Source organism: Cryptomeria japonica, chromosome 6 (assembly GCF_030272615.1).
Source record: "Cryptomeria japonica chromosome 6, Sugi_1.0, whole genome shotgun sequence".
Classification (NCBI taxonomy): Eukaryota; Viridiplantae; Streptophyta; class Pinopsida; order Cupressales; family Cupressaceae; genus Cryptomeria; species Cryptomeria japonica.
The window spans coordinates 134702692-134717926 of NC_081410.1; the positions used below are offsets into that span (position 1 = coordinate 134702692).

Consider the following 15235-nt stretch of genomic DNA (forward strand, 5'->3'; position numbering starts at 1 on the left):
GTTATTGTCATTACGATAGAATTCTCGATATCTGCTTTAATCAACTTGTTTGCCATCCTTACTGCCAGGTAATCCAGCATCATAGCCTACAGAACATTAGAGAAAAATGCCTCTAGGAGCTCCCCATCATGTCTACGATTCCTTGCAGACGAGTCCTGACCAATGACATTCTTGATGGCAGGAAGAAGATAATATTTCTCAATCAGAAAAAGCCTACAAAGTTGCTCATCCAAATCCTCTGCAACACAATCGCAAACCACCCCAAACTATTTATGCCCAACCATGATATGACACAAAACCTATATATAATAATATTAAATATGTTGATATTCTATTGAATAAATAATGTACAATACTTCAATTTTTACATAAATTTTTAATTAATAATTATTATATTTATGGTTTTGTTTAACATATGCATAATATAAGGCATTCAATTTAATTATGTTTTTAGGCTATGGCTATTATATATATAGTACAAACATACCCAAAACGTACCAGCTCCCCTCCAAAAATATGTTGTGCCAATGTATCATATTAAAATACCCATACCCATACCCGATTCAATAACTTAGCCCTTTCCTAATCGCCTCAAACACTCATCCAAAAACTCTTTTCAAGCTTAAAGCAATCACTCCAAAAATCTGCAACTTAAAACACATCAAAGATTTCTGTGTTTGCAACCAAGAAACTGAAGCTCCGACTTGTAGCAATGGTGATTCCTCAATGGAACCACACCAAATTGCTAGGGATTCTCTTTGAATCCTAGAACTAGGAATCTTGAGAGGGTTGTAATCCTCGAAAGATTGTGGAAGAACCCAAGTTCATTCCAGAAGCATAACAATAACATTCATCGACATATGAGCAAATGAGCCCTATCAACCTCCTTTGATATCTTTTGGAGGGAAAATACCCCATTTGAAATTATAAAATAATTCACTTTCTCAGCCAAATGACCTTTTAAAAGATTAATAAACTTTTTCATGTGTAAAGATCCCCTTATTTCTCCTACGCATCCAACATGAGGAACATTAACATCTTTTTGAAAAGATATTTCAATTAAGTTGTCAAATTAAAAATAAAATATTAGAAAATTAAGTGAATAATTAAAATATTTCACCAGAGTTGCAGAAAGCATTACAAGGATATCGAAATCCAATTCTGACCACAACATGATGAAATAGAAGTGGTGGGATGGTGAATGGAGCCAAGTTGGTAGCTTCTAAAAATAGACGTGCTCTCCAAGAAGTTTGGAGAACACCTCAGGAGTCTTAACTCTTAAACCACTTCCGAAAGTGTATTTGCGGTCCATCCTATCAATTGAGCTCATTGTCAAGAATAAAAAACCTACAACATTGAACCCATGCACTCATAAAAGTTTGGATTTCTTCCCAACACACCAAGAAGCTTTTGGAACAGCTCGAAAACTGGCTAAAAGTTCACAATTCAATATTCTCAAATTTGGTACATTACACACCATTTGGGTCATGATGTTACTTTCAGTCAAAAAGATGCCTAGAAGCCATTGAAACTTGAGTTCAAGGATTTTGACAACAAGAAATTTGTATTTTGGTCACATTCATGTTTGTGATGATCAAAAAAGCATTGCATGCATGAATTGTAGTTGTAACACAAGCATACATACTTAAAATTAGTGGTTTTCCATTTGTATTGAAACCAGGATAAAAATGTAACTGCCATGGTGATTCTAAAACTGCCTCTCTACAATAAGAAGCAGTTTTACCAAATTTCAGATGAATTTGGAATATAACGTATTTTTGGAGTTTCAACTTGCTTTTCCAGCATTAGATCCTCCAATTTTTGCATTGGGTCATAGGAAAGGCATATGCATCCTATAGAGGTTGTCGAAGGTTGTTAAGAGAGTTGGTCTCTCATCCATTTTTTATTGTTTTAAGCATTGAAGCACATGTTTTGTTGTAGGAGGCATATTGCAGGTCATTTGGAGATTGTTGTAGCATTGGTGGAGCTCATATTTGCCCTAATGGCTATTGTAATCATTAGAGTTGAAATAGAATTAGTCACATGAGGGGCTTATGCTCACTCTTCCAGATGTTTCTTCCTTTTTGAGGGTTTCTCTACGTGTATATTGTGCTTCAGTTGTATTAGTGTGCTTCTTATACTCTGCTTTCATGTATTTAGCTGCAATAAACATGTTTACGCTGTTATAGTATTCACTTACAGTGGAGAAACCATATATTGAGGATTCTTGCAAGGTTTGTGTTATCGTATCCATTGGTGATGATCAATGTGTGGCATAGCTGTCACTTTTATGAATTACCAATTAAAGAAATGGAATCAACAACGAACCTAGGAGGATGAGAATCTAGGGTTCCTAAATTGCTAAGATCTGATGCTTTACCTTACAATGATCTTCATTTTAGCCTCTCAAAATATAAAGACTGCTGCAATAACAGTAGCTTTTTAAATTGTTTAATATATATATGAATCTTGGAGCAACTAATGTCTTCTAACCACCAAAACATCATCAAAAACTTTAGGCTTGGTGACCTGTTTAATTTCCGCAAATGGAAAACACTTTTGTGCTTTTACAGTGCAACTTGTTCCTTTAAGTAGGCAGACTTAAAACTATGAAAGATTATAATGTCCTAACATTAGAATAACCTTATTAAAAACTAAAAAGTTGAAACTTACTTTGGTCGTTGCCCACGTCTTAGAACAACGAAGGAGAATTTTTCATCCTCATAACCACGCAACTTACCTTTTGACCTCTGCAAAGACACAATAAAATTAATAGATTGATTGTGCTATGGAAAATGGAAAGCAATTATTTAAAGTAAAAGTCAAATCAAAAATATAAGTCATCTCATATCCTAAATACTTATCAGCAAATTTCTGATTTTTTTCAAGCAAAAGGAAAAAAATATTTAGATTTCGGATACAACAAATGAGCAACAATTTGTTCAAATTGTTATCCTAAGACCACCTAAATTTTGCTAAGAATTGAAATAAGACCATGCAAAAGCCTAGTTATTTAGTTCTAAACAATGCAGTAGGATTCAGCTCAAACATTCATAGACTTGTAAGTCTACCCAAGCCCATGGAATACCCAAGACTTATGGCATAAGGAGCTAGACTTGTCATAAATAGACTTGTCATACATTTTTAGGACTCTGCGAGCTTGATGAGACTCAACAGCAGAAAGTCAAAATAGAACTTTGTGGGGAATCAACTACTTGATATACCACTCTGCCAAGATAAAGCGTAAGAATGCAAAATCATGCCTTGAAAGCCCTTTCAAAATTCCTACCAAAAAGATGCAAATTTTCAGTGTTTCTCTGAGATTTTGAAATAGGGCAACACTAGGTTTGAGTACCGTGGGGATGGGAGGAACAATTCGAGGGACAAAAGAAAAAATCCTAGAGTTAGTGGATGGCTACTAAAAATATATTTTAAAAATTATCAAAAATATAAATTACAGAATTTTGAGAAAAAACATTCAAACAAACTAAAAGAAGCTGAATTTTACTTCGTCTTAATTAAATTGCATGATCCACAATCCAATAATGAATGATATTGGCACGTTAATTATTAATGAATGATATTGGCACATTAATTATTGATGTAAAATAGTCAACATTGACCACAAAGAGCTTAAGTTACAATAACAATCCAATGATCCATCCAATATCATCAACTAAAAGTGTGAAGTTACAAGCTGAACATTGAAATAATGAAAATTAAAATATTCAAGATAAATGTATTTAGCTACACTGACACACTCAACAAACACAGTAATCATCAGAAGGACTCGTGAATGGGTTCACCTTTAGGATTAGTTTTATTTGAAATTCAAGCCATATTTACTTAAACAACAAAGCTACTAGTGATAACCATTGAGGACGTCATGACATCCCTAAGACTCTCAAGGGATATCCTTATGTCTGAAAGACATTAGCAAAATTCGTGCAATAGTCCTGTACAAAGTGTGTATTGTTTCCCTTCTTCCTCTTGTGGGACTGAAGCAGTGCCTTTCTAACACCAAATATTGAAGACAAATTTCAGCTGCAAACATCTGATGTATTATGTGAAAATAACTACCTAATGATGAATTATCTTGTGCTTACTTAAAACTTCAATTTCTATACTACATAACTGAGTTAATACTAAAATTATGTGATTCAGATATCATACTTTCACCCTGCAGCTACCATTCACCAGGACTGGAACAGCATTACCTTGTATGTGCGTTGTGAGTGGGTTCTTTCCAAGCGTTGAACAAAGTGGCAATATGTCCCCGTTTTATCCATTGGACATACTCCATCATGTCCACACTACAGCAAATGGCAGCACAACGTCAATCATGCTAATGAGAAAAAAGTAATTTATTAATCTTTTGATAGATTAAGTTCTCTGTCTAGCAACTCACAGGAGCAACTACAAATGCACCAGTTTGTGAGGACACTGAGCTATCTTTTGTGCTTTCTTGATCTTTTGAAGCTTCTGTGGAAGCAATTGCCCCCTTTCTGCATTTCTAAAAAAATAGCTAACCAATAAATGGAATAAAAAGGTTGAGAACATGAGAATAATATCAATCACTGATATTAAATGCACTTGAAATACCAAAGCAACTGAATATAGAACATAGAGATAAAAACAAAAGGAGGGATGCATGTGTGGCTAGTCCATGTTAAATCTGAAATAAAGTAGCATGAAATTATTGAAAGAACCACGTGGTTTCTAATTATTGGTACCCTATTTTTCCTGCCATGTGAATGATATCCCTACCATTTCTTCCAAAAGTGGGAAATTGGAAAATTATAATCAAATCAATGACACCCCAGTTACCTTTTTCTCCATCCATAGAATGTGAGATCTAATTTGACGGATGGTGCTTGACCCTTCTGGAGTCCCAGGTTCAATCAGTACCTGACACATACTCTATTAGCATATAAATAGTACAAACTTTGACATGTAATTCCCAATCATAGGTCCAAAGATGTAAACGTCAAATCTTATTTCACCACTTCACATTATTAACCCTGTAAATCAATGCAAACATTATTGATATAATAACTATATTTCTATATTTTGATTTTCCATATGATTATTGTTTCCAAGGCGAGAGAAATAGTGTTAATTGTAGTAGTGCTAAACATTGTACACAGCATACAGCTACATCTCTACAGTGCTAAGCTCTTTTTCCTAAGCTTCAAAAGTAACATGAAAATTTATTGCATAACTACCGCATTAGGATTTAGACTTGCAGTTTTCCACCAATGATCCTGGACTACAGTTAACAGGGCAAGCTGCAAAGTACAGATACAAATTCTTTTCCCATGCTAGCTCACTTTAGGAGAGGTCACATTTGCTCCCACGATTTAGTTCCAGTTCCCTTCTCCCTATTGAAATACTTGTCATGAAAAGGTATGATTTGGCAATCAGAAATAAGCTTTCAAACTGTTCTGAAATTTGCTTATGTTTATGTCCATTTTACAGAAGCCATGGGATCTTCTAGGAAATACATAAAGGGAAACGTCATCAGAAAAACAGTTGTGTCGGCTGCTGTAAAAGGCACCTCTTGTCACACGACCTAGAATTAAACCACTAAGTTTAATCATTTTTTTGTTTTATGTTCCATAAAAATAACAGAATTTCTATATTAATGCAAGAAAACACATCCTTTTAGTGACACATCAAGGTACTTTGCAGGAATCCCTTTAAAAGATCCTAAAAAAGTGGCATGAAAGTTGAACAAGAAAAATAAGACAATATTTATCTATTATGCATAAAGAATGTCAAACTTTATGTTGCACTTCTTACATATACTTTTGTCAAAGTCAGGAATGCCAAAGTTAAATTTTACTAAGATAAAAAACAATATGCGATATGCTCACTCTGAAACATATTTTTGGACAATGGAAAGGATACACACTGAATCCATGACATTTACTATTCCTTTGTGGAGATTTAAAAGGGCTTTAGCACCATCCTTCCATGGCTTCAACTCAAGATATAGATATGATTTCGTCATATTTATATACATAACTCCATTAATTATTAGGCACAATTTAATATTGTCTCTGCCACTGTTTCAGAGTGCTGAGTGCTCATTTCTAAAGGTAGAACCCTTAAGAAGTGTGACATTTGTCACTGGCAGAATTCACTACTATGCTAGCAACTCTGACCTCTTGTTTGGCTGTCATGTGACAAAGATTTGGGAAGGCAAAGCCATATTAAAAAACATTTATTTCATTCTTGAGTTGCTCCTTGTATGTGAGCACATTTCACATTTATCAAGGCCTTTGGCAGATATTCATAATACAATTGTTTGAAGGAGCTCTTTTTCACCATTACAATCCAATTATTCATCATTGCATCTTCTTTCGATGTTGAAGCTGTCATCTGTGGAAGAACTTCTTCACCTCCTTTCAGCATATTTCATTCTTGCACAATCTGCAAGCATTGCTAGTTTGAAAAATTAGATCATCACCTAATGACTTTACAAATTGAAAGTGGGATAACTGAGTTGACATTGATATGACATGAGTAAGATTGTTACTGACCACAAACTTGACTACAAGCATAGTTTCATAGAGTTACCACCAATAAGCTCTACACTCACTTGGAAATTTGTGCTTTTGGTGTGGAGAGGATTTAATTTCTCAGTTACATTGCTGATGAAGAAAAAATATATAACATATAGTTGAGCAGCAAATAAACTAAGTAGATAATGCTGCTAAACATATTATATTAAGTTAATAATGATTATGAAAAATATACTCAAGGAATGTAACTTTGATAATAAAATAACACTTATGCTACCACCAAGTTTAGTTATGGATTCGTTATCCCATATTAACTATTTTATTGAAGAGAATGTCCTTATTTGAGATGAACTTCCTTGTTCGACATGAACCTTAGGGCATGAGACATGGCTCAGTTCTAATATATTCCTTGGCCCAAGATGAGGTGTAGGTTTGGATATGCACTTGTAGTCATCTGAATGATCATCCCTGTCTAAGAAAGAATTCCTTGTCAAAAAGGGGCTAAGATCTACATTGAATCAAATTTGAATAATCAAATGAATTCACTTAGGTATTTACATTTGTCTTGTACTCTATAAGGAAGATGAAAGTCAATGATGTATTGTAACCACAAGCATCAAGAGACCCATTTTTTGACATGTTTGAGAAGCGCATAGGAAACACTGAGAGGGACGGGGGGGGAGAGCTGAATCAGTGTTTCAAATTTTTTAAAACCGCTGCAACCTCAAGAAATCATTTAAGACTTAGACATAGAGATGTAAGCATAACATGAAATAAAAACAAAGAATTTCTTGTGGAAAACCCTTTCAGGTAAAAAAGCACGGCACCAAAAATCTTTTGTAAACTCCAAATGGGCACCAACCCATATTACAATGCAAAAACTTAAAGGAGAGCACCAACTCCCCAATCAGCACCAACTGAGATTACAACGGAGGCACCAACCTCACAGCAAAAGAATCACCACCTTTAATCAACAAAACTCTAAAGCAAAATACAATAACAACCTCAGAAGTATATTCTGTAACATCCAGCTCTTCAGTAACACCACCTCTTAAAGTTCTTTAAACCAGTTCACTTCAAACGACTACCACATTGTACCTGTTCAATTCAACCTATAATTTTTTTACCTCTTTTTGATATACTGAAGACATATCATACTAAATCACTCCACTCCATCCTATTTACCAGCACATCATTTTTGCAGCCCACAATTTCACCTCCTATCAAATAACAATCTTTTAACTTCCATCAATCACTCCACTCCATCCTATTTACCAGCACATCATTTTTGCAGCCCACAATTTCACCTCCTATCAAATAACAATCTTTTAACTTCCATCCCCTTTTTTAAAAAAAAAAATTGATGCTCGATATATATTTTTAATGCCAAGGCAGCATAAGAAATTGTTGTAAATATGGAATCTTAAATGCACTCCATCAACAATAACACCAAACAAATTTTTTATTATGATCTCTGTGTGCCATAAAGTCCCAGTCTCTCACAAAAAGAATCGCACTTATGAAAATCTCTGCCAAAGCATCATGAAATTTTTAACGCACATTCCAAAAATGACTCCCAACAAGAAGAAAAACTTCAACACACATCTCATGAATAGTAATCGAATTACTTATGTACTGCCGCCATCTAATCATACCACAATTCTACCAAAAACGGATGCAATGATTCTCGATAATAAATTTTGATATTGACACTCCACATTTCCTAACTACAATGCCAAGGTAGAAAGGAAGAATCGACGACCTGCTAAAAAAAATTGATTGGTCTTTAAAATAATCATAGCCCACCACTCTATTCTCAGTTGTTGCCAAAACAAAAAATTTCACTCTCCCCGTAAAATGTATAAGCATATATATTGCCCAACCAATAATATATCTCCCGATAAAAACCATCGATTCAAAGTCAATTTTTTAAGAAAATCCGCTCACACAAAAAAACGGCTCAAGATTGATGCATTTCAAACATTCAAACCTAAAACCAATACTTCCAGCGATAAGGAAATACGAAATAGATATAAACTTCTTCCATTACACATTCCAGTCTCATTAACGGTTTCTAACAAAATTAATGGCTTCAATTCTCCATAGAAAATAACCAATTGATGTGAGAAAAATAGACGATATGTCCTAGCAGTTAGCACTACTACCGCAATCTTCCAAAAAAGTATATTTTTTTACAGCTACCGCCATGAATTAAATTCCACGATATTTACATATAACTGCCACAAACGACCCCTGTAGAAGTAACTGCCCACAAACTTCATAAAGAAATGAATACTATAGATGTTGAGCTCCTCACGATTTTTTAATATACATTATGCATCATTGAGGACCATTTATTTAACCAAGCCGTCAACACACCTTATTCAAAAAGTATTAACTCTCAACCATGTATGCCAAAAACAATCAAAAGATATTCAAATAATTGACACAAGTTGATGATGTGTCACAAAAGAAAATGATGTGGCACAAGAAAGAATTCAGCAGAAATAAAATTTTAACGTCCAGCCATTCTTTGAAAATATTCACCCAAAAAGAAATCAATGTAAGGAAAAGTCTGGTCCCACCAAAATGATATGGCATAATAGGTTGAAGTAGCATAAAGCTAACTGAAGTTGCTGACAATAGACAAGTAAGCATACAGCCAGCTGATGCAGACACCCAGGCAGCTCAAGCAGGCACACACACCTCAAGCACCTCAAGCAGCTCACCTCAAGAAAAATTGAGAAAATCTAGTGAATAAACAGTAGCTCGAAAAGCACTTCAAGCTCAGTCCAATAATACTCTGAGCAAACCTCTAGCTTGACGACATAGGCTTGACAAAAACCACTTCACATCAATGACAAACTGTCTAACAACGTTTTGGTTGTGGCCAATTGATTATTGAATATTCCTTTGATGATGACAGGAGACTTATATTACTACCAAGTTTAGGTATGTATTCCTTATCCTGTATGGACTACTTTATTGAAGGGAATGTCCTTGTTAAGATGAACTTGAAAACAAAACTAAAGATACTGAGAAGGGGGGTGTCAATCAATATCTTAAGAACTTTGATCAAATTTTACCAAATGAGAAAGCTGAACACAAATCACAAAGATGACACAATGTTTATCTCGTGGAAAACCCATTTGGGTAAAAAAACCACGGCACAACAAAGCTATCATAGATGAAACTGGGCACCAACCCTTTACAAAAGTGAGCTACAACTCAAGTTATGGGCACCAACTCAAATAGAAACCTTGAGGCACCAACCTCTCTAATTTTAAAGATCAAGATAAACTTTTTACACCTTGGCACTTGTTATATGACTTTACAGCATAAAATCTTGGTATTATCTGACCTTACAAACATTTTTCACAACCTGAATGCAGCACACTAAAGGATCTAATACTCAATCTTCATTCATACTGTCAATAACAATACAGGCTGCATACACCCAAATATCATCCCATATTAGGCAAAACAACCATGGCCCTGTATAAAAATTTAAAACCATATACACATTTAGCTCATAAAAAGAACAACTCGATACACTACTCTCAGTTGCTACGTCTCCCAACCACTGCATTATCCAGAAAAATGATAAACTTCACACACAAAACAAAAACATTCTTTTCGGCAATTTTGCCAAAAACATGAACTCAACCAAACATACACCAAAATTTGTGTCATTTCACCTAAAATGTAACGTATTTTCTATAATATGCAGAACCGACCCATAAAAACGCTGCCATGCTCATAAACATCCCAAAAAAATGCTTTTCTGCCGCCTCAAATCTGTACATACATTTTTTTTTAAAAACGACCACTAGCATAAAAACATACTCCATTTATTTGCTTTATATTGTTGCCTCCAAGTTTAAGAAGTAATGCATCCCTTTCTGTATTATACATCAAAGTTTCAAACACAACTACCAACTCATTTTCATTCTCAAAAAGAAAAATTAGGTTGCCAGTTCGGGTTCAGGCACCGATTCAGGTTCGAAGAGCCTGGTACGCCGGTACGGCAAAATTTTGAAAAGGGGTTTGTGTTCGTTTGGGTTTGTTAGTACAAAAACATGTAAATTATATATATATATATATTGATATTGATATTTGTGAAGCCTATAAGCATGAATTAAAATTTGCATGTCACATAGCATCATATAAACAACAAAACAAACATAAACTTGTAATCATAGCATCATGATCATACCATAATAGCATCATATACATCAAGTTTAATATCAAAATGACAAAATATTCAAGTATCATTGTTTCAACTTTCAACAAAATAAACTTAAAGTTTAATCATCAAATGGATCATCTAATTCATCCTCCTCCTCCTCCTCCTCATTGACATTGACATTAGATGAGCCAATGCCACTTGCACTTGCACTATAAGTTGGCTCAATTTCCGAGTCATCAAGTGTCAATGCAAGAAGCTGAGAAGCATGAGCATCCAAATCAGTATGCTCTGGCTCTATATTCCACATCTTCGTTTCCCCTTGTGTGTAGTCACGTTGTTTGTGTGAAAGAAGACGTAAGTTGGAATGCAAATATACTAAATTCTCCGCTCTTTTTGATAGCAGCCTATTGCGCTTTACTGAGTGGATGAAAGAGTATGTGCTCCAATTTCTTTCTGAAGCAGATGAACTAGCAACCTATGAAGACAAAGTAAACAATTAAAGTTATACATTAATAAAAATAAAATTACTAGCAACCTATGAAGACAGAGTAAACTATAAATAAACTAAAAATTTAAAATTTTAATTAATTAAACTTACTTGTGATAAAACTTTTATAGCAAGGGGTTGTAGGTGTTGGAAGCATGTGCCATGGAAGTACCACCAGCTATGAGCATCCTTCTTGGATCTATGACGAAGTGCATCAACACTTAGACCATTCCCATTTGCGAATTCTATGAACTCATTTGTAACAACATCTCGCAAATCATCATCGGGATATAGTCTAAGAAATGCTGCCTTGTACCCATCAAATACTTCTAGATCTCTCCATGGTGGAATCCTTCCTGGTTTATCAAGAAACTGATTGCTATAGTACTTAGGTGTCAAGGCATAGGCAAGAAGGTGCAAAGGAGTGGTCATCTTATTCCACCTTTCTACAATAATTACTTCCAGCTCTTTGAAGAATTTCTCCTGGGGATCATTCTCTTTTTCATTTATAGTGACCTTTATTTTTTCAAGCATTGAGTCAATGCCATCATAAATCTCACCTATGCAAGGCCTATCCATGTTTGTATAGCGAATCATGCTCATGATGGGCTCAATGATACTTAGGAGATATGTAACAAGATCCCACCATTTCTCATTCAATATTCTATCCCTAATTTTTTCTGCCCTCTCAGTGCTACTCTGCTTCCATACAGTCCAATTGGTGTTGATCACCATATTGCATAGTGCCACTCTAACTTTCACAAGTCGTCTTAAGACGATTGTGTTTGATGCAAAACGGGTCTCAGCAACCTATAACACAAATTAATGCCAAATGATTAAAAAATAAAGCCAAACTTTAAAGAAGAATACACAATATAGCTTACACAATGATATTATGAACATTGAAAATTAAAAAAAATCAGAAAATGTAAAATTAAATTACTATTTCACTTACCTTCAATAGCTCCAAATTCGAATAGATTCTAAAATTCCCTTGAGACATGTGGTGGTTTGTGATGAACATCTGGATGTCCTCAACCTCTGCATACACATCTCTGATACATTTTATTTTTTGCCCAATCCTTTGTAGCATAAGATTGAGTGAATGTACCACACAAGGTGTCCAAAAGATGTGATCATAGCGTTGCTCAACCAACAAACCAGCAGCTCTACAATTTTTTGCATTGTCCGTTATGAATTGGACAAAATTGCGGGGTCCCACAGACTCAATGGCAGAGATGAGAATTTCTGCTATAAATTGGCCATCTTTTATTTGGCCCTCACAATCCACAGCTCTCAAAAACATTGCCCCTTTAGAGGACACCACTATGACATTGATCAAGGGACAGTTTTTAGCATCTTTCCACCCATCTAAAACAATTGTTACACCTGTCTCAACCCATGAATCCCTTATGGGTTTCAATGCATCTTCAACCCTCTTCACCTCTTTCTCCAATAATGTTCCACGTACCTTCTCATAACGAGGCCCTTATACCCTCTTGGAGCCTCATTAACACTTTTTATCATTTGCTTCCAATATGGGGAGCGAACAACATTGAATGACAACCCATTTGCATAAATGCACCTTACTATATCTTCGTCAGCATTGTCTCTACTCTCATTTTGGAATGCGGTTTCTAAAGGCCCCTTTGTTCTTTTACATGTCAAGGGTGGTTCACTTTGAGGTTCATTTGTGGCAAAAAAGGGGTGGTCTTCTACTACAATACTAGGATTAGAAGGGCCTTGCATTCCCTTTGTTTTCTTTGATGCGGTTTGGTTCAATCTACGTGCTTCCCTCTCTTCTGCCGCCTCATGCTCCCTAATATATTTCATCATTGTCTCATCTGGTATAGGTTTACCATTTTTTCCAAGGCATTTTTTGATGCCTCTTCCTTTTATTCCACACAAATGGCCTACCACCCGATAATATGAACTATTACGTTCAATATCACATCCATGGCATTTCCAACGGAATCCCCCACCTCCCGGAAGTTGTTTTATAATGTCCACATATTTCCATAAAGGAGAATTTGGATCATTTCTTTGTTTTGCAATTATTTGTTCATTGCCAATGGAGGAAGATGTAGATGCCATTCTAGTTCCTATGGCAAGAAATAATATAAACATATTCAAAAACAAAAACTAAATAATGAAAAAAAATTCAAGTTTCATGTTTGACAATTTGTGAAACAAAAATAGTTGGAAAAAAATGTTTAAAAACCTACCTCTTGCAGCCAATGGAAGCTTGAAAATGTATGGAAATGATGCTGCAACACTTGTTGAAGCTTCAAAAATCAGTCTTCAACTCCTCATTGATCTTGGAAGCCAAATTTTGTTCACCCTTTCTTCAAACTGCTCTCATAAAACTTTTGCTTGCAACACAAATGAGGTGAAATGAGTGAATAAAATGTTTTAGAAGTCACTTTTAGGTTATAACTTTCACTTTTTACAAGGCGGAATTGAAAAAAAATTAAATTTGCATTATTTTTGGACTCTACGGGCCGCCCAGCCGCCCAGGTTCGACTAGGTCCGCCCGGGTTCAACTGGGTTCGACCAGGGTCGAACCACCTTTGGGTTTTTCGGACCCTGGTTGAACCCAATTCGAACCGGCTCTGTACCACGAACCCAGTCGAACCAGGACCCGTACCAGGGGGGCCCAGAGGCGAACCCGGTAACCTAGAAGAAAAACAATCACCAAAAAGAAAGTCTCTTTCTGTAGCCCGAATTTTCCAGCTATCAAAGCGATACACCAAAAACCAATATCCATTCTAGAAAACGAATCGACTGCTCCTACTATAAAAGGTCAGTCCAAGAGAAACTGCTTTTTTTTACCTACATCGTGCTATATCATAGCACACAACATATTTCCAACGAAAAGCAAAAACAAAACTATCACTCAAAAATTTCCGAAATCACTTGCAAATACGATAATGATAAAAACGCCAAATCACTTGCTGTCAAAGCAGTCTCACTCCCAGAATGCATTTGCACACCTGCCAAAAACATGCAGAACTACAAACAAACAAAGTCCTAACAGTTACAAAAGAATCATAGTTGTCAGTTCATCTCAGAGGAAAAAAAAACGTTTCTTTACCCAAATCGATGCCAAAAGTAACAAAACATCAGCAATGTGAGATCCAAAAGAAGTTGCATGGCTTTGACAGTTACACACAAGAAGAAAGCATTTGGCAAAAACAACCACCAACGCACAGACTAGAATGAAACGTCCTGACAAAACCAATCTTACCAAACAGAAAGTAAACTCAAGACAGCTGCCACTGTGTAATGTCCCCATTTTCGACCCTTCCTGAACATCAGCTATTTTCTAGGGATTGGCCTATCAGCAAGGTCCTGTAGGCCAATGAGATGGATAGGGAACCCATCCAGGAGTTGCAAATTCACACAGGACATCTTCTGACTACATTTCAGGAGTTTATCTAATGTTTCCAGGAGTTAGAGACAGTCTCCTAAATTTTAGGAGTGACACCTATTTTTTAGGAAGGGGCCTAATTTTGTGGAGGATACTGGTAAAGGGCTATGTGAACCGTTCTGGACGTTTGGAGACAGTTTCCTAGATTTTAGGGAGATCCCTATTGTTTGGGGAGGGACTGACAGTTCACCCGGAGATCACCCGGAGCCTGTAAAGCACAGCAAGAGACCATATGAGCATTTTCAGTTGTTCAAGGATTGTCTCCTATTTTTTAGAAGGGTTCCTAAATTTTAGGAGCAGATTGGTGGTCACCAGTGGACCCACCAGGATGTGAGGAGAATTGCCAAGGATCCAGTGGAGTGAATTTCAGTGATTAGGGGCAGTTCCTTAGTATTTGAGGAGGATCCCTAATTTTTAGGAGAGACTGGCAGTTGGAGCATTACGCCCAGTCATCATGTACCAGTGGCACCATCAGGTTTCAGTTTGGGGGTGATAGGGTGTGATTTCAGGGAATAAATCTGAATGTTTAAATAATCATAAAAAGTATTGATTTTAATAAAGTTACTTTATATTATTTTAATAAAGTACCTAATAAGGGGGGC

General features: G+C 35.7%; 1 protein-coding gene across 1 annotated transcript in view; it reads right to left on the minus strand.

Annotated features, from left to right (window-relative positions):
• LOC131044232 (uncharacterized) overlaps window positions 1-15235 on the minus strand; it is a 108308-nt gene that overhangs the window by 18713 nt on the left and 74360 nt on the right. Inside the window, exons 7-10 of the mRNA XM_057977514.2 lie at window positions 4828-4908; window positions 4409-4513; window positions 4218-4313; window positions 2674-2750 (exon numbers count right to left, since the gene is read on the minus strand). Of these exons, the coding sequence (XP_057833497.2) occupies window positions 2674-2750; window positions 4218-4313; window positions 4409-4513; window positions 4828-4908 (359 nt within the window). The remainder of the gene's footprint in view (window positions 1-2673; window positions 2751-4217; window positions 4314-4408; window positions 4514-4827; window positions 4909-15235) is intronic.